At 41.1% G+C, this 22314-nt stretch overlaps 1 protein-coding gene across 1 annotated transcript in view; it reads left to right on the forward strand.

Annotated features, from left to right (window-relative positions):
* LOC128652176 (ATP-dependent DNA helicase Q4) overlaps positions 1-22314 on the forward strand; it is a 394067-nt gene that overhangs the window by 335988 nt on the left and 35765 nt on the right. The window contains exons 7-8 of the mRNA XM_053705114.1: positions 14022-14172; positions 21232-21340. Coding sequence (XP_053561089.1) covers positions 14022-14172; positions 21232-21340 — 260 coding nt within the window. The remainder of the gene's footprint in view (positions 1-14021; positions 14173-21231; positions 21341-22314) is intronic.

Consider the following 22314-nt stretch of genomic DNA (forward strand, 5'->3'; position numbering starts at 1 on the left):
AAACGTTGTAAAGCCTTCAAAGAATCAGGTCTAGGCCAATCCAAAATGGCAGAAAGTTTAGTAGGGTCCATTTCGAATCCAGATGCCGATATTACATAACCCAGAAAGGGTATGGATTTTTGATGGAAAGAACATTTCTCCAGTTTAGCAAACAGATGGAATTCTCTTAGACGTTGAAGTACCTTCTTGACGTGGTGCACATGATCTTGGTGGTTCTGAGAAAAAATTAAGATGTCGTCCAGGTATATGATAACAAAAATATTCAAAAAATCACGAAAGATCTCGTTTACAAAATGCTGGAAAACCGCCGGAGCATTGCATAGCCCGAAGGGCATGACCAAATATTCATAATGCCCAAATCGAGTGTTAAAGGCAGTCTTCCACTCATCTCCTTTGCGTATACGGATCAAGTTGTATGCACCACGTAGGTCGAGTTTGGTGAAAATGGTGGCTCCCTGAAGATAAGTAAAAAGTTCAGGAATAAGGGGCAGAGGATAACTGTTCTTGATGGTAATCTGATTCAATCCACGATAATCAATACAGGGTCTTAATCCGCCATCCTTTTTTCCCACAAAAAAGAAACCAGCCCCTACAGGGGAAGAGGAGGGTCGAATAAATCCTCTAGCCAGATTGTCTTTTATATATTCTTCCAGAGCCATGTTTTCTGGTTTAGAAAGTGGATATGTCTTGCCTCGAGGATAGGCAGCCCCAGGAAGGAGATCAATGGGACAATCAAAAGGGCGATGAGGAGGAAGACGTTCAGCTTCTTTTTTGGAGAAGACATCCACAAAGTCATGGTAATGCATAGGTAAGGATTCCGGAGTTTCAACTGTGAGAGCAATAGTGAGTGGTAACTTAGTAATCTTTTGAAGACATTTAGTCTGGCATGTAGATCCCCAGGAAGTGAGTTCACCGAAAGTCCAAGAAAAAATGGGATTGTGAATCTGGAGCCAGGGTAATCCCAAGATAATGGGAAATTGCGGAGTGGGAATGACATCGAAACAAATTGTCTCAGAATGAAGTATTCCTACGGTGAGGAGTAAGGGTTGAGTAGAAAACTGAATGTATCCAGAACCCAAAGGATCTCCACTGACCGTAGAGACTGAAATGGAATACTCCTTCTTTAGTAAGGGTATAGAATGAGTAGAAACAAATGTAGAGTCAATGAACACACCTCCAGCACCAGAATCAATTAGAGCTTGGGTATAGATCTTCTTATGTCCAATTAGAAGAGTTACTGGAACAAAGAGTTTCTTGTATAGGGAATGACCACTATTTTGGCTTAACTCAGTTCCCTGGACTAGAGTTAAGCCCTGGCTTTTACTGGCCTAGTAGGACAATCCCTTAATAAATGCCCTTTAAGGCCACAGTACAGACATAAGCCAAGAGTCCGTCTTCTCAAGCGTTCAGTCTCAGTTAATTTTATACTTCCTACTTCCATGGGTTCAGCCTGATCAGTAGTAGGAGAGACTGGAGTGACTGGATTAGAAAAACGAGGAGCTAAACGAAAAGGAGTTCGAGTTGAAGTCCTCTGTGTTCTATCCTTTTCTTGTTGGCGTTCACGAAACCTGGCGTCGAGACTGATACAGAGATTTATTAAGGCTTCTAAGGACTCTGGAAGTTCACGATACACCAATTCATCCTTGAGACGCTCAGAAAGTCCTTTACGGAAAGCGGCTCTGAGTGCTCCCTGATTCCAAGTGGTTTCAGAGGCAAGGGTGCGGAACTCAATTGCATATTGAGAGACTGGTTGATTTCCTTGACGTAAATCCAGGAGAGTAGCTTCAGCAGCGGATGACCTTCCAGGTTTATCGAATACGTTTGAGAATGTAGATAGAAATGTATCAACATCCAACAGTATAGGATCATTCTTTTCTAGCAAAGGCGACACCCAAGCCAAGGCTTTTCCTTTCATTAAGGAAATAAGAAACGTGATTCTAGAAGAGGCAGTAGCAAAGAGAGTAGGGCTATTTCGGAAATGAAGACGGCATTGATTCAGAAAGCCTCTACATTCTTCAGGATTCCCATCATATTTATCCGGAAGAGGTATCCTGGGACTTAGTTGTACCTGAGACTGATTGTTAGGAATCGGAGGAGGTAATGCCTCAATCGGATTTGGATTGGGATTAGGATTGGGAGGTGCGGTAGCAACCAAATTTTGTAATAGAGCAGTAATTTGATCAAGTTTAGTGTCCAGAGACTGCAAGTGAGTGGCATGAGAACCCAAGAGCTGTCCCTGGTGAGCCACGGCCATAGATAATTCAGTGGGGTCCATTTTTATGGCCCGTTTGTAATGTCAGCCGCTCTGGAATCAATCCGGGATGTAACCCAACTGCTAGCGTGAATTGAAAGCACACGCTAGCACACTGAGAAATATCCAGGACGTGACCCACTCAGGAAGCAGATTAGAAGATAACAAAAATGAATATTGTTCCAGAATGCAGGAAAGCCACAAAGGATAAAACGTCCCTTTAAGTAGTACAAAGAACAAAAAGGAAATGCTCTTACTTGAAGCTTCTGAAAAAGGTCCTCTTTAGCAGGCTTGTAAAACAAAGGAAAAGTTCTCTTTTGCAGCTTGTAAAAGTAAAAGTTCCTTTTAAGCAGGTGTATAACAAACAGAAAGGTAAAGTTCTCTTTTGCAGCTTGTAAAAGTAAATGTCCCTTTTAAACAGGTGTATAACAAACAGAAAGGCAAAGTTCTCTTTTGCAGCTTGTAAAAGTAAATGTCCCCTTAAGCAGGTTTTGTTTATCAAAGAAAAGGTTTAAAGGTAAAGGCAAAAGCAAGGTCAGGCAGGCAGAAGTCGGCATCCAAATATCAGCAAAAGGTATAGGCAAAAGACAAGGTCAGGCAAGCAGAAGTCGGCATCCAAGTATCAGCAAAAGGGTAAAAGCTACAGGCAAGGTCAGGCAGGCAGAAGTCAATATCCAAATATCAGCAAGTAGGGATTAGGCAAGAGGCTTGGTCAGGCAGGCAGAAGTCGGTACACAAAAGAACAAAATTGATATGGTACTCACAATCCAGAGAAACAAACAAACGGGCCCAGATTCAGATCTCCCGCCGTGATTTAAAGGGCAGGAGCGTAACCGTCATCAGAGGGGTGTGAGAGAAAGCGTCATGTTGCTAAGCAACATGACGTCAGACACACAGAGAAGTTCCGGGAGCCGCGGCGATGAACGGAAGCAATCATGACAATACATCTATTGGTAAAGTGTAGACCTCACTATATCTGATATCTCATACACAGAACAGATACATCTATTGGTAAAGTGTAAATCTCACTATATCTGATCTCATACACAGAACAGATACATCTATTGGTAAAGTGTAGACCTCACTATATCTGATATCTCATACACAGAACAGATACATCTATTGGTAAAGTGTAAATCTCACTATATCTGATCTCATACACAGAACAGATACTTCTATTGGTAAAGTGTAGACCTCACTATATCTGATCTCATACACAGAACAGATACTTCTATTGGTAAAGTGTAGACCTCACTATATCTGATCTCTCATACACAGAACAGATACATCTATTAGTAAAGTGTAGATCTCACTATATCTGATCTCATACACAGAACAGATACTTCTATTGGTAAAGTGTAGACCTCACTATATCTGATCTCATACACAGAACAGATACATCTATTGGTAAAGTGTAGACCTCACTATATCTGATCTCATACACAGAACAGATACATCTATTGGTAAAGTGTAGACCTCACTATATCTGATCTCATACACAGAACAGATACATCTATTGGTAAAGTGTAGACCTCACTATATCTGATCTCATATACAGAACAGATACATCTATTGGTAAAGTGTAGACCTCACTATATCTGATCTCATACACAGAACATATACTTCTATTGGTAAAGTGTAGACCTCACTATATCTGATCTCATACACAGAACAGATACATCTATTGGTAAAGTGTAGACCTCACTATATCTGATCTCATACACAGAACATATACTTCTATTGGTAAAGTGTAGACCTCACTATATCTGATCTCATACACAGAACAGATACATCTATTGGTAAAGTATAGACCTCTCTATATCTGATCTCTCATACACAGAACAGATACATCTATTGGTAAAGTGTAGACCTCACTATATCTGATCTCTCATACACAGAACAGATACTTCTATTGGTAAAGTGTAGACCTCACTATATCTGATCTCATACACAGAACAGATACATCTATTGGTAAAGTATAGACCTCACTATATCTGATCTCATATACACAGAACAGATACATCTATTGGTAAAGTGTAGACCTCACTATATCTGATCTCATATACACAGAACAGATACATCTATTGGTAAAGTGTAGACCTCACTATATCTGATCTCATACACAGAACAGATACATCTATTGGTAAAGTATAGACCTCACTATATCTGATCTCATACACAGAACAGATACATCTATTGGTAAAGTATAGACCTCACTATATCTGATCTCATACACAGAACAGATACATCTATTGGTAAAGTGTAGACCTCACTATATCTGATCTCATACACAGAACAGATACATCTATTGGTAAAGTATAGACCTCACTATATCTGATCTCATACACAGAACAGATACATCTATTGGTAAAGTGTAGACCTCACTATATCTGATCTCATACACAGAACAGATACTTCTATTGGTAAAGTATAGATCTCACTATATCTGATCTCATACACAGAACAGATACATCTATTGGTAAAGTGTAGACCTCACTATATCTTGTCTCATACACAGAACAGATACATCTATTGGTAAAGTGTAGACCTCACTATATCTGATCTCATACACAGAACAGATACTTCTATTGGTAAAGTGTAGACCTCACTATATCTGATCTCATACACAGAACAGATACTTCTATTGGTAAAGTGTAGACCTCACTATATCTGATCTCATACACAGAACAGATACATCTATTGGTAAAGTATAGACCTCACTATATCTGATCTCATACACAGAACAGATACATCTATTGGTAAAGTGTAGACCTCACTATATCTGATCTCATATACAGAACAGATACATCTATTGGTAAAGTGTAGACCTCACTATATCTGATCTCATACACAGAACAGATACATCTATTGGTAAAGTGTAGACCTCACTATATCTGATCTCATACACAGAACAGATACTTCTATTGGTAAAGTATAGACCTCACTATATCTGATCTCATACACAGAACAGATACATCTATTGGTAAAGTGTAGACCTCACTATATCTGATCTCATACACAGAACAGATACATCTATTGGTAAAGTGTAGACCTCACTATATCTGATCTCATACACAGAACAGATACATCTATTGGTAAAGTGTAGACCTCACTATATCTGATCTTATACACAGAACAGATACATCTATTGGTAAAGTGTAGACCTCACTATATCTGATCTTATACACAGAACAGATACATCTATTGGTAAAGTGTAGACCTCACTATATCTGATCTCATACACAGAACAGATACATCTATTGGTAAAGTGTAGACCTCACTATATCTGATCTCATACACAGAACAGATACATCTATTGGTAAAGTATAGACCTCACTATATCTGATCTCATACACAGAACAGATACATCTATTGGTAAAGTGTTGACCTCACTATATCTGATCTCATACACAGAACAGATACTTCTATTGGTAAAGTATAGACCTCACTATATCTGATCTCATACACAGAACAGATACATCTATTGGTAAAGTGTAGACCTCACTATATCTGATCTCATATACAGAACAGATACATCTATTGGTAAAGTGTAGACCTCACTATATCTGATCTCATACACAGAACAGATACATCTATTGGTAAAGTGTAGATCTCACTATATCTGATCTCATACACAGAACAGATACATCTATTGGTAAATTATAGACCTCACTATATCTGATCTCATATACAGAACAGATACATCTATTGGTAAAGTGTAGACCTCACTATATCTGATCTCATATACAGAACAGATACATCTATTGGTAAAGTGTAGACCTCACTATATCTGATCTCATATACAGAACAGATACATCTATTGGTAAAGTGTAGACCTCACTATATCTGATCTCATACACAGAACAGATACATCTATTGGTAAAGTGTAGACCTCACTATATCTGATCTCATACACAGAACAGATACTTCTATTGGTAAAGTATAGACCTCACTATATCTGATCTTATACACAGAACAGATACATCTATTGGTAAAGTGTAGACCTCACTATATCTGATCTCATACACAGAACAGATACTTCTATTGGTAAAGTGTAGATCTCACTATATCTGATCTCATACACAGAACAGATACATCTATTGGTAAAGTATAGACATCACTATATCTGATCTCATACACAGAACAGATACTTCTATTGGTAAAGTATAGACCTCACTATATCTGATCTCATACACAGAACAGATACATCTATTGGTAAAGTGTAGACCTCACTATATCTGATCTCTCATACACAGAACAGATACATCTATTGGTAAATTATAGACCTCACTATATCTGATCTTATACACAGTACAGATACATCTATTGGTAAAGTGTAGACCTCACTATATCTGATCTCATATACAGAACAGATACATCTATTGGTAAAGTATAGACCTCACTATTTCTGATCTCATACACAGAACAGATACTTCTATTGGTAAAGTGTAGACCTCACTATATCTGATCTCATACACAGAACAGATACATCTATTGGTAAAGTGTAGACCTCACTATATCTGATCTCATACACAGAACAGATACTTCTATTGGTAAAGTATAGACCTCACTATATCTGATCTCATACACAGAACAGATACATCTATTGGTAAAGTGTAGACCTCACTATATCTGATCTCATACACACAACAGATACTTCTATTGGTAAAGTGTAGACCTCACTATATCTGATCTCATACACAGAACAGATACATCTATTGGTAAAGTATAGACCTCACTATATCTGATCTCATACACAGAACAGATACTTCTATTGGTAAAGTATAGACCTCACTATATCTGATATCTCATACACAGAACAGATACTTCTATTGGTAAAGTGTAGACCTCACTATATCTGATCTCATACACAGAACAGATACAGCTATTGGTAAAGTGTAGACCTCACTATATCTGATCTCATACACAGAACAGATACATCTATTGGTAAAGTGTAGACCTCACTATATCTGATCTCATACACACAGCAGATACTTCTATTGGTAAAGTATAGACCTCACTATATCTGATCTCATACACAGAACAGATACATCTATTGGTAAAGTGTAGACCTCACTATATCTGATCTCATACACAGAACAGATACTTCTATTGGTAAAGTGTAGACCTCACTATATCTGATCTCATATACACAGAACAGATACATCTATTGGTAAAGTATAGACCTCACTATATCTGATCTCATACACAGAACAGATACATCTATTGGTAAAGTGTAGACCTCACTATATCTGATCTCATACACAGAACAGATACATCTATTGGTAAAGTGTAGACCTCACTATATCTGATCTCTCATACACAGAACAGATACATCTATTGGTAAAGTATAGACCTCACTATATCTGATCTCTCATACACAGAACAGATACTTCTATTGGTAAAGTGTAGACCTCACTATATCTGATCTCATATACACAGAACAGATACATCTATTGGTAAAGTGTAGACATCACTATATCTGATCTCATACACAGAACAGATACATCTATTGGTAAAGTATAGACCTCACTATATCTGATCTCATACACAGAACAGATACTTCTATTGGTAAAGTGTAGACCTCACTATATCTGATCTCATACACAGAACAGATACATCTATTGGTAAAGTGTAGACCTCACTATATCTGATCTCATACACAGAACAGATACATCTATTGGTAAATTATAGACCTCACTATATCTGATCTCATACACAGAACAGATAGTTCTATTGGTAAAGTGTAGACCTCACTATATCTTGATCTTATACACAGAACAGATACATCTATTGGTAAAGTATAGACCTCACTATATCTGATCTCTCATACACAGAACAGATACATCTATTGGTAAAGTGTAGACCTCACTATATCTGATCTCATACACAGAACAGATACATCTATTGGTAAAGTGTAGACCTCACTATATCTGATCTCATACACAGAACAGATACATCTATTGGTAAAGTGTAGACCTCACTATATCTGATCTCATACACAGAACAGATACATCTATTGGTAAAGTATAGACCTCATTATATCTGATCTCATACACAGAACAGATACTTCTATTGGTAAAGTGTAGACCTCACTATATCTGATCTCATACACAGAACAGATACTTCTATTGGTAAAGTGTAGACCTCACTATATCTGATCTCATACACAGAACAGATACATCTATTGGTAAAGTGTAGACCTCACTATATCTGATCTCATATACAGAACAGATACTTCTATTGGTAAAGTGTAGACCTCACTATATCTGATCTCATACACAGAACAGATACATCTATTGGTAAAGTGTAGACCTCACTATATCTGATCTCATACACAGAACAGATACATCTATTGGTAAAGTGTAGACCTCACTATATCTGATCTCATACACAGAACAGATACATCTATTGGTAAAGTGTAGACCTCACTATATCTGATCTTATACACAGAACAGATACATCTATTGGTAAAGTATAGACCTCTCTATATCTGATCTCATACACAGAACAGTTACTTCTATTGGTAAAGTGTAGACCTCACTATATCTGATCTTATACACAGAACAGATACATCTATTGGTAAAGTATAGACCTCTCTATATCTGATCTCATACACAGAACAGATACATCTATTGGTAAAGTGTAGACCTCTCTATATCTGATCTCTCATACATAGAACAGATACATCTATTGGTAAAGTATAGACATCACTATATCTGATCTCATATACAGAACAGTTACTTCTATTGGTAAAGTGTAGACCTCACTATATCTGATCTCTCATACACAGAACAGATACATCTATTGGTAAAGTGTAGACCTCTCTATATCTGATCTCTCATACACAGAACAGATACATCTATTGGTAAAGTGTAGACCTCTCTATATCTGATCTCATACACAGAACAGATACATCTATTGGTAAAGTATAGACCTCACTATATCTGATCTCATACACAGAACAGATACTTCTATTGGTAAAGTGTAGACCTCTCTATATCTGATCTCATACACAGAACAGATACATCTATTGGTAAAGTGTAGACCTCACTATATCTGATCTCATACACAGAACAGATACGTCTATTGGTAAAGTATAGACCTCACTATATCTGATCTCTCATACACAGAACAGATACATCTATTGGTAAAGTGTAGACCTCACTATATCTGATCTTATACACAGAACAGATACTTCTATTGGTAAAGTGTAGACCTCACTATATCTGATCTCATACACAGAACAGATACTTCTATTGGTAAAGTATAGACCTCACTATATCTGATCTCATACACAGAACAGATACTTCTATTGGTAAAGTATAGACCTCACTATATCTGATCTCATACACAGAACAGATACTTCTATTGGTAAAGTGTAGACCTCACTATATCTGATCTCATACACAGAACAGATACTTCTATTGGTAAAGTATAGACCTCACTATATCTGATCTCATACACAGAACAGATACATCTATTGGTAAAGTATAGACCTCACTATATCTGATCTTATACACAGAACAGATACTTCTATTGGTAAAGTGTAGACCTCACTATATCTGATCTCATACACAGAACAGATACAGCTATTGGTAAAGTGTAGACCTCACTATATCTGATCTCATACACAGAACAGATACATCTATTGGTAAAGTGTAGACCTCACTATATCTGATCTCATACACAGAACAGATACTTCTATTGGTAAAGTGTAGACCTCACTATATCTGATCTCATACACAGAACAGATACATCTATTGGTAAAGTGTAGACCTCACTATATCTGATCTCATACACAGAACAGATACATCTATTGGTAAAGTGTAGACCTCACTATATCTGATCTCATACACAGAACAGATACTTCTATTGGTAAAGTGTAGACCTCACTATATCTGATCTCATACACAGAACAGATACATCTATTGGTAAAGTATAGACCTCACTATATCTGATCTCATACACAGAACAGATACATCTATTGGTAAAGTATAGACCTCACTATATCTGATCTCATACACAGAACAGATACTTCTATTGGTAAAGTATAGACCTCACTATATCTGATCTCATACACAGAACAGATACATCTATAGGTAAAGTGTAGACCTCACTATATCTGATCTCATACACAGAACAGATACATCTATTGGTAAAGTGTAGACCTCACTATATCTGATCTCATACACAGAACAGATACATCTATTGGTAAAGTGTAGACCTCACTATATCTGATCTTATACACAGTACAGATACATCTATTGGTAAAGTGTAGACCTCACTATATCTGATCTCATACACAGAACAGATACATCTATTGGTAAAGTATAGACCTCACTATATCTGATCTCATACACAGAACAGATACATCTATTGGTAAAGTGTAGACCTCACTATATCTGATCTCATACACAGAACAGATACATCTATTGGTAAAGTGTAGATCTCACTATATCTGATCTCATACACAGAACAGATACATCTATTGGTAAAGTGTAGATCTCACTATATCTGATCTCATACACAGAACAGATACTTCTATTGGTAAAGTGTAGACATCACTATATCTGATCTCATATACACAGAACAGATACATCTATTGGTAAAGTGTAGACCTCACTATATCTGATCTCATACACAGAACAGATAGTTCTATTGGTAAAGTGTAGATCTCACTATATCTGATCTTATACACAGAACAGATACATCTATTGGTAAAGTATAGACCTCTCTATATCTGATCTCATACACAGAACAGATACATCTATTGGTAAAGTGTAGACCTCTCTATATCTGATCTCTCATACATAGAACAGATACATCTATTGGTAAAGTATAGACCTCACTATATCTGATCTCATACACAGAACAGATACATCTATTGGTAAAGTGTAGACCTCACTATATCTGATCTCATACACAGAGCAGATACTTCTATTGGTAAAGTGTAGACCTCACTATATCTGATCTCATATACAGAACAGTTACTTCTATTGGTAAAGTGTAGACCTCACTATATCTGATCTCATACACAGAACAGATACATCTATTGGTAAAGTGTAGACCTCACTATATCTGATCTCATACACAGAACAGATACATCTATTGGTAAAGTATAGACCTCACTATATCTGATCTCATACACAGAACAGATACTTCTATTGGTAAAGTATAGACCTCACTATATCTGATCTCATACACAGAACAGATACTTCTATTGGTAAAGTGTAGACCTCACTATATCTGATCTCTCATACACAGAACAGATACATCTATTGGTAAAGTGTAGACCTCTCTATATCTGATCTCTCATACACAGAACAGATACATCTATTGGTAAAGTGTAGACCTCTCTATATCTGATCTCATACACAGAACAGATACATCTATTGGTAAAGTATAGACCTCACTATATCTGATCTCATACACAGAACAGATACATCTATTGGTAAAGTATAGACCTCTCTATATCTGATCTCTCATACACAGAACAGATACATCTATTGGTAAAGTGTAGACCTCACTATATCTGATCTCATACACAGAACAGATACATCTATTGGTAAAGTGTAGACCTCACTATATCTGATCTCATATACACAGAACAGATACTTCTATTGGTAAAGTGTAGACCTCACTATATCTGATCTCATACACAGAACAGATAATTCTATTGGTAAAGTATAGACCTCACTATATCTAATCTCATACACAGAACAGATACATCTATTTGTTAAAGTGTAGACCTCACTATATCTGATCTCATACACAGAACAGATACTTCTATTGGTAAAGTGTAGACCTCACTATATCTGATCTCATACACAGAACAGATACATCTATTGGTAAAGTGTAGACCTCACTATATCTGATCTCTCATACACAGAACAGATACATCTATTGGTAAAGTGTAGATCTCACTATATCTGATCTCATACACAGAACAGATACATCTATTGGTAAAGTGTAGACCTCACTATATCTGATCTCATACACAGAACAGATACGTCTATTGGTAAAGTATAGACCTCACTATATCTGATCTCTCATACACAGAACAGATACATCTATTGGTAAAGTGTAGACCTCACTATATCTGATCTCATACACAGAACAGATACTTCTATTGGTAAAGTATAGACCTCACTATATCTGATCTCATACACAGAGCAGATACTTCTATTGGTAAAGTATAGACCTCACTATATCTGATCTCATACACAGAACAGATACTTCTATTGGTAAAGTATAGACCTCACTATATCTGATCTCATACACAGAACAGATACATCTATTGGTAAAGTGTAGACCTCACTATATCTGATCTCATACACAGAACAGATACATCTATTGGTAAAGTATAGACCTCACTATATCTGATCTCATACACAGAACAGATACATCTATTGGTAAAGTGTAGACCTCACTATATCTGATCTCATACACAGAACAGATACTTCTATTGGTAAAGTGTAGACCTCACTATATCTGATCTCATACACAGAACAGATACTTCTATTGGTAAAGTGTAGACCTCACTATATCTGATCTCATACACAGAACAGATACTTCTATTGGTAAAGTGTAGACCTCACTATATCTGATCTCATACACAGAACAGATACATCTATTGGTAAAGTGTAGACCTCACTATATCTGATCTCATACACAGAACAGATACGTCTATTGGTAAAGTATAGACCTCACTATATCTGATCTCTCATACACAGAACAGATACATCTATTGGTAAAGTGTAGACCTCACTATATCTGATCTCATACACAGAACAGATACATCTATTGGTAAAGTGTAGACCTCACTATATCTGATCTCATACACAGAACAGATACATCTATTGGTAAAGTATAGACCTCACTATATCTGATCTCATACACAGAACAGATACATCTATTGGTAAAGTGTAGACCTCACTATATCTGATCTCATACACAGAACAGATACATCTATTGGTAAAGTGTAGACCTCACTATATCTGATCTCATACACAGAACAGATACATCTATTGGTAAAGTGTAGACCTCACTATATCTGATCTCATACACAGAACAGATACATCTATTGGTAAAGTGTAGACCTCACTATATCTGATCTCATACACAGAACAGATACATCTATTGGTAAAGTGTAGACCTCACTATATCTGATCTCATACACAAAACAGATACTTCTATTGGTAAAGTGTAGACATCACTATATCTGATCTCATACACAGAACAGATACATCTATTGGTAAAGTGTAGACCTCACTATATCTGATCTCATACACAGAACAGATACTTCTATTGGTAAAGTGTAGACCTCACTATATCTGATCTCATACACAGAACAGATACATCTATTGGTAAAGTATAGACCTCACTATATCTGATCTCATATACACAGAACAGATACTTCTATTGGTAAAGTGTAGATCCACATCTATTGGTAAAGTGTAGACTCGTCGGGTTAGCGCAAGAGTGAAAACTGTTTACTTTCAACTCATGACACAAGCGCAACCTGGCGAGCGCAAAAGTCTTACGTCTAGCACAATTAACACTCAAGCAGGAGCATTAATTTGTGCTCTACTCGTAATCTGGCCCTTAGACAAATGTTACAAAGCAGTTATTGTGCGTTTCATACTTGTGACATTAAAGTGTTACATAAAATATGTTGTGTCCTTACCAAGGCGAGGGAAGCATTAGCAGGAACAAGGGATCTCCTCTGTAACACAATCTCTGCCTTACTTGTATCACATCTACACAGGGTGGCATATAGGACCAGCAGCTCGTGTGCGGAGAAGATTAGTGCTGAGCGCAGCGCAGAACTAAAGGATCTGTTACTCAAGTACTTTGAGAAAAAGGACGGAATAGACGACTGTGATGTCGATGATCAGGAGGATCTGAGTCACTGCAAGGTAAAAACCCAGTTTTATATCTGAAAATATCTCTTATCTACCTCCTGATTGTGTTACCCCCTGGCCGATAGCTCCCTCCTGTTTGTGTCACCTGCAGGGAAGAGAGAGACTATATGTCCTATAGCTCCCTCCTGTCTGTGTCACCTGCAGGGGAGGGACAGAGCTCATGTCCTATAGCTCCCTCCTGTCTGTGTCACCTGCAGGGGAGGGACAGAGCTCATGTCCTATAGCTCCCTCCTGTCTGTGTCACCTGCAGGGGAGGGACAGAGCTCATGTCCTATAGCTCCCTCCTGTCTGTGTCACCTGCAGGGGAGGGACAGAGCTCATGTCCTATAGCTCCCTCCTGTCTGTGTCACCTGCAGGGGAGGGACAGAGCTCATGTCCTATAGCTCCCTCCTGTCTGTGTCACCTGCAGGGGAGGGACAGAGCTCATGTCCTATAGCTCCCTCCTGTCTGTGTCACCTGCAGGGGAGGGACAGAGCTCATGTCCTATAGCTCCCTCCTGTCTGTGTCACCTGCAGGGGAGGGAGAGAGCTCATGTCCTATAGCTCCCTCCTGTCTGTGTCACCTGCAGGGGAGGGACAGAGCTCATGTCCTATAGCTCCCTCCTGTCTGTGTCACCTGCAGGGAAGGGACAGAGCTCATGTCCTATAGCTCCCTCCTGTCTGTGTCACCTGCAGGGGAGGGACAGAGCTCATGTCCTATAGCTCCCTCCTGTCTGTGTCACCTGCAGGGGAGGGACAGATCTCATGTCCTATAGCTCCCTCGTGTCTGTGTCACCTGCAGGGGAGGGACAGAGCTCATGTCCTATAGCTCCCTCCTGTCTGTGTCACCTGCAGGGGAGGGACAGAGCTCATGTCCTATAGCTCCCTCCTGTCTGTGTCACCTGCAGGGGAGGGACAGAGCTCATGTCCTATAGCTCCCTCCTGTCTGTGTCACCTGCAGGGGAGGGACAGAGCTCATGTCCTATAGCTCCCTCCTGTCTGTGTCACCTGCAGGGGAGGGACAGAGCTCATGTCCTATAGCTCCCTCCTGTCTGTGTCACCTGCAGGGGAGGGACAGAGCTCATGTCCTATAGCTCCCTCCTGTCTGTGTCACCTGCAGGGGAGGGACAGAGCTCATGTCCTATAGCTCCCTCCTATCTGTGTCACCTGCAGGGGAGGGACAGAGCTCATGTCCTATAGCTCCCTCCTGTCTGTGTCACCTGCAGGGGAGGGACAGATCTCATGTCCTATAGCTCCCTCCTGTCTGTGTCACCTGCAGGGGAGGGACAGAGCTCATGTCCTATAGCTCCCTCCTGTCTGTGTCACCTGCAGGGGAGGGACAGAGCTCATGTCCTATAGCTCCCTCCTGTCTGTGTCACCTGCAGGGGAGGGACAGAGCTCATGTCCTATAGCTCCCTCCTGTCTGTGTCACCTGCAGGGAAGGGACAGAGCTCATGTCCTATAGCTCCCTCCTGTCTGTGTCACCTGCAGGGGAGGGACAGATCTCATGTCCTATAGCTCCCTCCTGTCTGTGTCACCTGCAGGGGAGGGACAGATCTCATGTCCTATAGCTCCCTCGTGTCTGTGTCACCTGCAGGGGAGGGACAGAGCTCATGTCCTATAGCTCCCTCCTGTCTGTGTCACCTGCAGGGGAGGGACAGAGCTCATGTCCTATAGCTCCCTCCTGTCTGTGTCACCTGCAGGGGAGGGACAGAGCTCATGTCCTATAGCTCCCTCCTGTCTGTGTCACCTGCAGGGGAGGGACAGAGCTCATGTCCTATAGCTCCCTCCTGTCTGTGTCACCTGCAGGGGAGGGACAGAGCTCATGTCCTATAGCTCCCTCCTGTCTGTGTCACCTGCAGGGGAGGGACAGAGCTCATGTCCTATAGCTCCCTCCTGTCTGTGTCACCTGCAGGGGAGGGACAGAGCTCATGTCCTATAGCTCCCTCCTGTCTGTGTCACCTGCAGGGGAAGGGACAGAGCTCATGTCCTATAGCTCCCTCCTGTCTGTGTCACCTGCAGGGTAGGGACAGAGCTCATGTCCTATAGCTCCCTCCTGTCTGTGTCACCTGCAGGGGAGGGACAGATCTCATGTCCTATAGCTCCCTCCTGTCTGTGTCACCTGCAGGGGAGGGACAGATCTCATGTCCTATAGCTCCCTCTTGTCTGTGTCACCTGCAGGGGAGGGACAGAGCTCATGTCCTATAGCTCCCTCGTGTCTGTGTCACCTGCAGGGGAGGGACAGAGCTCATGTCCTATAGCTCCCTCCTGTCTGTGTCACCTGCAGGGGAGGGACAGAGCTCATGTCCTATAGCTCCCTCCTGTCTGTGTCACCTGCAGGGGAGGGACAGAGCTCATGTCCTATAGCTCCCTCCTGTCTGTGTCACCTGCAGGGGAGGGACAGAGCTCATGTCCTATAGCTCCCTCCTGTCTGTGTCACCTGCAGGGGAGGGACAGAGCTCATGTCCTATAGCTCCCTCCTGTCTGTGTCACCTGCAGGGGAGGGACAGAGCTCATGTCCTATAGCTCCCTCCTGTCTGTGTCACCTGCAGGGGAGGGACAGAGCTCATGTCCTATAGCTCCCTCCTGTCTGTGTCACCTGCAGGGAAGGGACAGAGCTCATGTCCTATAGCTCCCTCCTGTCTGTGTCACCTGCAGGGGAGGGACAGAGCTCATGTCCTATAGCTCCCTCCTGTCTGTGTCACCTGCAGGGGAGGGACAGAGCTCATGTCCTATAGCTCCCTCCTGTCTGTGTCACCTGCAGGGGAGGGACAGAGCTCATGTCCTATAGCTCCCTCCTGTCTGTGTCACCTGCAGGGGAGGGACAGAGCTCATGTCCTATAGCTCCCTCCTGTCTGTGTCACCTGCAGGGGAGGGACAGAGCTCATGTCCTATAGCTCCCTCCTGTCTGTGTCACCTGCAGGGGAGGGACAGATCTCATGTCCTATAGCTCCCTCCTGTCTATGTCACCTGTAGGGGAGGGACAGATCCCATGTCCTATAGCTCCCTCCTGTCTGTGTCACCTGCAGGGGAGGGACAGAGCTCATGTCCTATAGCTCCCTCCTATCTGTGTCACCTGCAGGGGAGGGACAGAGCTCATGTCCTATAGCTCCCTCCTGTCTGTGTCACCTGCAGGGGAGGGACAGAGCTCATGTCCTATAGCTCCCTCCTATCTGTGTCACCTGCAGGGGAGGGACAGAGCTCATGTCCTATAGCTCCCTCCTGTCTGTGTCACTTGCAGGGGAGGGACAGATCTCATGTCCAATAGCTCCCTCCTGTCTGTGTCACCTGCAGGGGAGGGACAGAGCTCATGTCCTATAGCTCCCTCCTGTCTGTGTCACCTGCAGGGAAGGACAGAGCTCATGTCCTATAGCTCCCTCCTGTCTGTGTCACCTGCAGGAGAGGGACAGAGCTCATGTCCTATAGCTCCCTCCTGTCTGTGTCACCTGCAGGAGAGGGACAGAGCTCATGTCCTATAGCTCCCTCCTGTCTGTGTCACCTGCAGGGGAGGGACAGAGCTCATGTCCTATAGCTCCCTCCTGTCTGTGTCACCTGCAGGGGAGGGACAGAGCTCATGTCCTATAGCTCCCTCCTGTCTGTGTCACCTGCAGGGGAAGGACAGAGCTCATGTCCTATAGCTCCCTCCTGTCTGTGTCACCTGCAGGGGAGGGACAGATCTCGTGGACATAACATCAGTCAATTAAGATTTCAAATAATAGAGGAAATAAAAATACCCAGAAGAGGGGGTGATAGAACTGCCATTCTCAATAAAAAGGAGATGTATTTGATCTATCACCTAGATACAATGTACCCTAAGGGGTTAAACCGTGAATTTGACTGGTGAGTGTTTTGGTAATAGGAGGGCTGGAGATTGATTCTGATACTTTGCAAATACCATGATGGATGTAAATAGGAAATGTGTAAATTTTATACTTGGTTTTAACTTTTTAACTAAATAGATGAATGTGTTTTAATTCACATGGTTATGCTTTAATAACGTGCATTTATGATGTAATAATATAAGTAACCACTAGGTGGAGCTAAAGCATTGAATTTCCATCTAAAGGGGAGGAGAGTCCACAACTTCATTCATTACTGTTGGGAATTAAGAACCTGGCTACCAGGAGGAGGCAAAGACACCCCAGCCAAAGGCTTAAATACCTCCCCCACTTCCCTCATCCCCCAGTCATTCTTTGCCTTTCGTCACAGGAGGATGGCAGAGAAGAGCCGAGAATTTGGAGTAGTCTCTTATGGAGGGTAGTACTCTTCGCATTGGGACTGGAGTTTTAAGTAGTCCTGTCAGCCTCTCAGTGAGAGCATGGGTGAAAGTTAGAATCCGGTGATGCAGGGACAGTCTTTCTGCGAAACCATCCCGACTCATATTAACAGCTCCACAAGCAATCAGCATTGACGAGTTTCTTTGCCTGCTTTCTGCACTCAAGTCCATGTCAGGAGCAAGGCTACTAACCTGTCACACTTGAAGGGCCGTGTTCCTGTTCCACGGCAAAGATTCTGGTAAGATTGTTTCATTTTTTTTTTAAATATTGATCTTGAAAAAGAAAGAAATTACAGTGTAAAACAATCTCAAGGAGTCTTAAAATAAAGTCAATTTCTTGTTGACCATATGTCTCAGACTGGGTCAATGTATATTCCACCACTCCTATCCCACTGGTGTGAGGTATGGATGTGTAAAGGCTTGAAACATCCAAACTAAAAATTATATATTTTCCAGAGGGTAGGTCCAATGATTGCAATTTACCCAGGAAATCATTAGTGTCTTTGATAAACAAATTTGATTTCTCTACAAATGGTCTTAGAATCTTGTCCAGGTAAATTACAGTGTTGGAAAAAAATTAACCCTATCCTGGAGACATTTGGTCTCCCAGGGGGTCCTCTAATCTCGTTCAGAGAAAGACTTGCCAACCACAGGCCGGTGATCTGTCAAGCTAATGACAAAGGAGGTCTGACCAACCCGTAGCAAGGCACTTTCAGCAGGCAGGACACAGAGTGTCCTCATTGAGGACTATACTGATTGACCACATTCCAAAGGCCACCAGGGGTGGTGACAGAGCGACTGCTCTACTTCGATTGGAATCCAGATGGATACACATGCTGGACACTTTGTCACCAAGAGGGCTCAATACTAGATTTACAGCTGTTTCTATAAATAGGACTGTGGGGCTCTTCTCTTTTTTAAATAAGGTTTCTATCATATCCTTAGAGAAATGACATATTTTAATGTATTACCCTATTCATCTTTGCTCTTTTTATAAGAGTTTTTGTAATGTGCCTATTTGGGTTGAATGCCTTACACAAAGTGATGATAATAAGTAACTTTATATGCACATAAGAAATGGATTGTATAGGGTACATTGTTTTATTGTTAGATTTTGTATATAGTCAGATATTGCACACGGGGTCCTGTGAAACAATGCCAACCTCGCTACAACACACTGGTTGTTATGCCACCATAGCTACCGCACATAGTGATGACGTTGAATCTTTGTGCCATTGGAGGACGCTTCACTCGCATATCTATACGATTATAGACGCACCGAGACCCAGTGCCAGTTAAATCCCCTGAGTGATAATGTGGCTCTTGGAAACATCACGGTTTTGGTAGCGTTAAGAAAATGCTCCCAATCCGCATCATAGGGAGCTCAGACGCTTGCTTTTCTCACTCCCAGCGTTACCAGCAAGTTGGAAGCGCTGGGACTGATGTTGCTGGAGGCGCTTGCCGAACGCGGCTTATGCTGTGTATGACAGTATGTTTATTGTGGTTGCTATGCCAACAGGTCGCACTCGGTTGACATATATATGTCTATTGCAAAGGCAGGTGCTGCTGATTTGGAATTTGTTTCCCGGGTCCCTGCTGCAATTAAGGTAACACATAGGGGTATTTATAAGGGTGTGTTTGGTGGGTAATGTAAATTCTATTTGTCTCCATGTGAACAAGGCTCTTGTAGTTATGGAATAAAGATGATTAACATTTATCCTGAGTGCTCATTAGGATGAACATTAGGTCCGGATTTCCAGTTGATTTGTATGATCTATTTGAAGAGCACCGGTCTGTTGCTTATCTGATGGTGTGTGCTGATCTTCTCCTGCACTTTAATATATATTTATGTATATATATACAGTGGGACCTCGGTTAACGAACGACTCGGTAAGCGAAAAATTCGGTTTACGAATGAAAATTCTTTAAAAAAATTGCCTCGGTTTACGAATTTTTTTCGCAATACGAAACAAGTGTCCCGGTTTGCCCCTCGGTTTACGAATTTTTTTCGCAATACGAAACAAGTGTCCCAGTTTGCCCCTCGGTTTACGAATTTTTTTCGCAATATGAAACAAGTGTCCCGGTTTGCCCCTGCATACTGAAGTGTGGGTAGCAGTGTGGAGGTGTTGGAGAGGTTTTGGAGCCATTTGCAGCAAGTTGTTGAGCCTTTTGGAGCCATTTGCAGCAAGTTGTGGAGCCTTTTGGAGCCTTTTGCAGCAGGTTTTGGAGCCTTTATTTGACTTTTTTCTCACCTCCGGAATGCATTAATTGGTTTTCAATGCATTCCTATGGGAAACCGTGTTTCGGTTTACGAATTTTTCGCAATACGAAACGTCCCAGAGAACGAATTAAATTCGTAAAACGAGGTCCCACTGTATATAAATTTGTATGTGTGTATATACTGAAGTATTACTGTGTCCTTCAGTTATTTAATAGATCAAAATTAAATTGCTGATCCAAACACTCAATTATTTATAAATGAAAATCATAGAAATTGTCACGGGTGCCTAAACTTTTGCATACGACTGTGTATATGTGTATGTGGGCGTGTCTATATATATATATATTTGTGTGTGTTTGTGGGGGGGTGTCTGTGTGTTTATGTGTATATATGTATATATTTGTGTGTGTTTGTGGGGGGGTGTCTGTGTGTATATGTGTATATATGTATATATATATATATATATATATATATATATATATATTTGTGTGTGTTATTTTCCAAAGGTTAAAAAATACTTATGGATGCTTGTGTACAGGAACACTATATATATATATATATCTCACATCTTGTCTCAGGCACAGGACTGGAAGGATCAGGTACGAGCTGATGTCCGTCTCTTCCTTTCAATTCACCAAGAGGAACGCTTTAACGGCAGAGCTATATCGCGTGTCTTTCATGGAATAGGTAAGTGTCAGTGATTTTATTTCCTTATAGACACTACTGGGCAGAAGTTTGTGAAACAAATGCTATAAAGTAAAAATGTTTTCAAAACTAAAGATGTTTATAGTTTATGGGAGATGTGGGGTTAGTGTATGTGAAACATGAGATTTGTGTGTGCGTGAGATGTGAGGTCAATGCGTGATGTGTGTGTGATGTGAGGTCATTGTGTGTGTGTGTGTGATGTGAGGTCATTGTGTGTGTGTGTGTGTGTGTGTGTGTGTGAGATGTGAGGTCAATGCGTGATGTGTGTGTGATGTGAGGTCATTGTGTGTGTGTGTGTGATGTGAGGTCATTGTGTGTGTGTGTGTGTGTGTGTGTGTGATGTGAGGTCATTGTGTGTGTGTGTGTGTGTGTGTGTGATGTGAGGTCATTGTGTGTGTGTGTGTGTGTGTGTGTGTGTGTGTGATGTGAGGTCATTGTGTGTGTGTGTGTGTGATGTGAGGTCATTGTGTGTGTGTGTGTGTGTGATGTGAGGTCATTGTGTGTGTGTGTGTGATGCGAGGTCAGTGTGTGTGTTTGTGTGATGTGAGGTCATTGTGTGTGTGTGTGTGTGTGATGTGAGGTCATTGTGTGTGTGTGTGTGTGTGATGTGAGGTCATTGTGTGTGTGTGTGTGTGATGCAAGGTCAGTGTGTGTGCTTGAGATGCGAGGTCAATGTGTGATGTGTGTGTGATGTGAGGTCATTGTGTGTGTGTGTGTGTGTGATGTGAGGTCATTGTGTGTGTGTGTGTGATGTGAGGTCATTGTGTGTGTGTGATGTGAGGTCATTGTGTGTGTGTGTGATGTGAGGTCATTGTGTGTGTGTGTGTGATGTGAAGTCATTGTGTGTGTGTGTGTGTGTGATGTGAGGTCATTGTGTGTGTGTGTGATGCAAGGTCAGTGTGTGTGTTTGTGTGATGTGTGGTCATTGTGTGTGTGTGTGATGTGAGGTCATTCTG

The sequence above is a fragment of the Bombina bombina genome, chromosome 3 (assembly GCF_027579735.1).
Source record: "Bombina bombina isolate aBomBom1 chromosome 3, aBomBom1.pri, whole genome shotgun sequence".
NCBI classification, from domain to species: domain Eukaryota; kingdom Metazoa; phylum Chordata; class Amphibia; order Anura; family Bombinatoridae; genus Bombina; species Bombina bombina.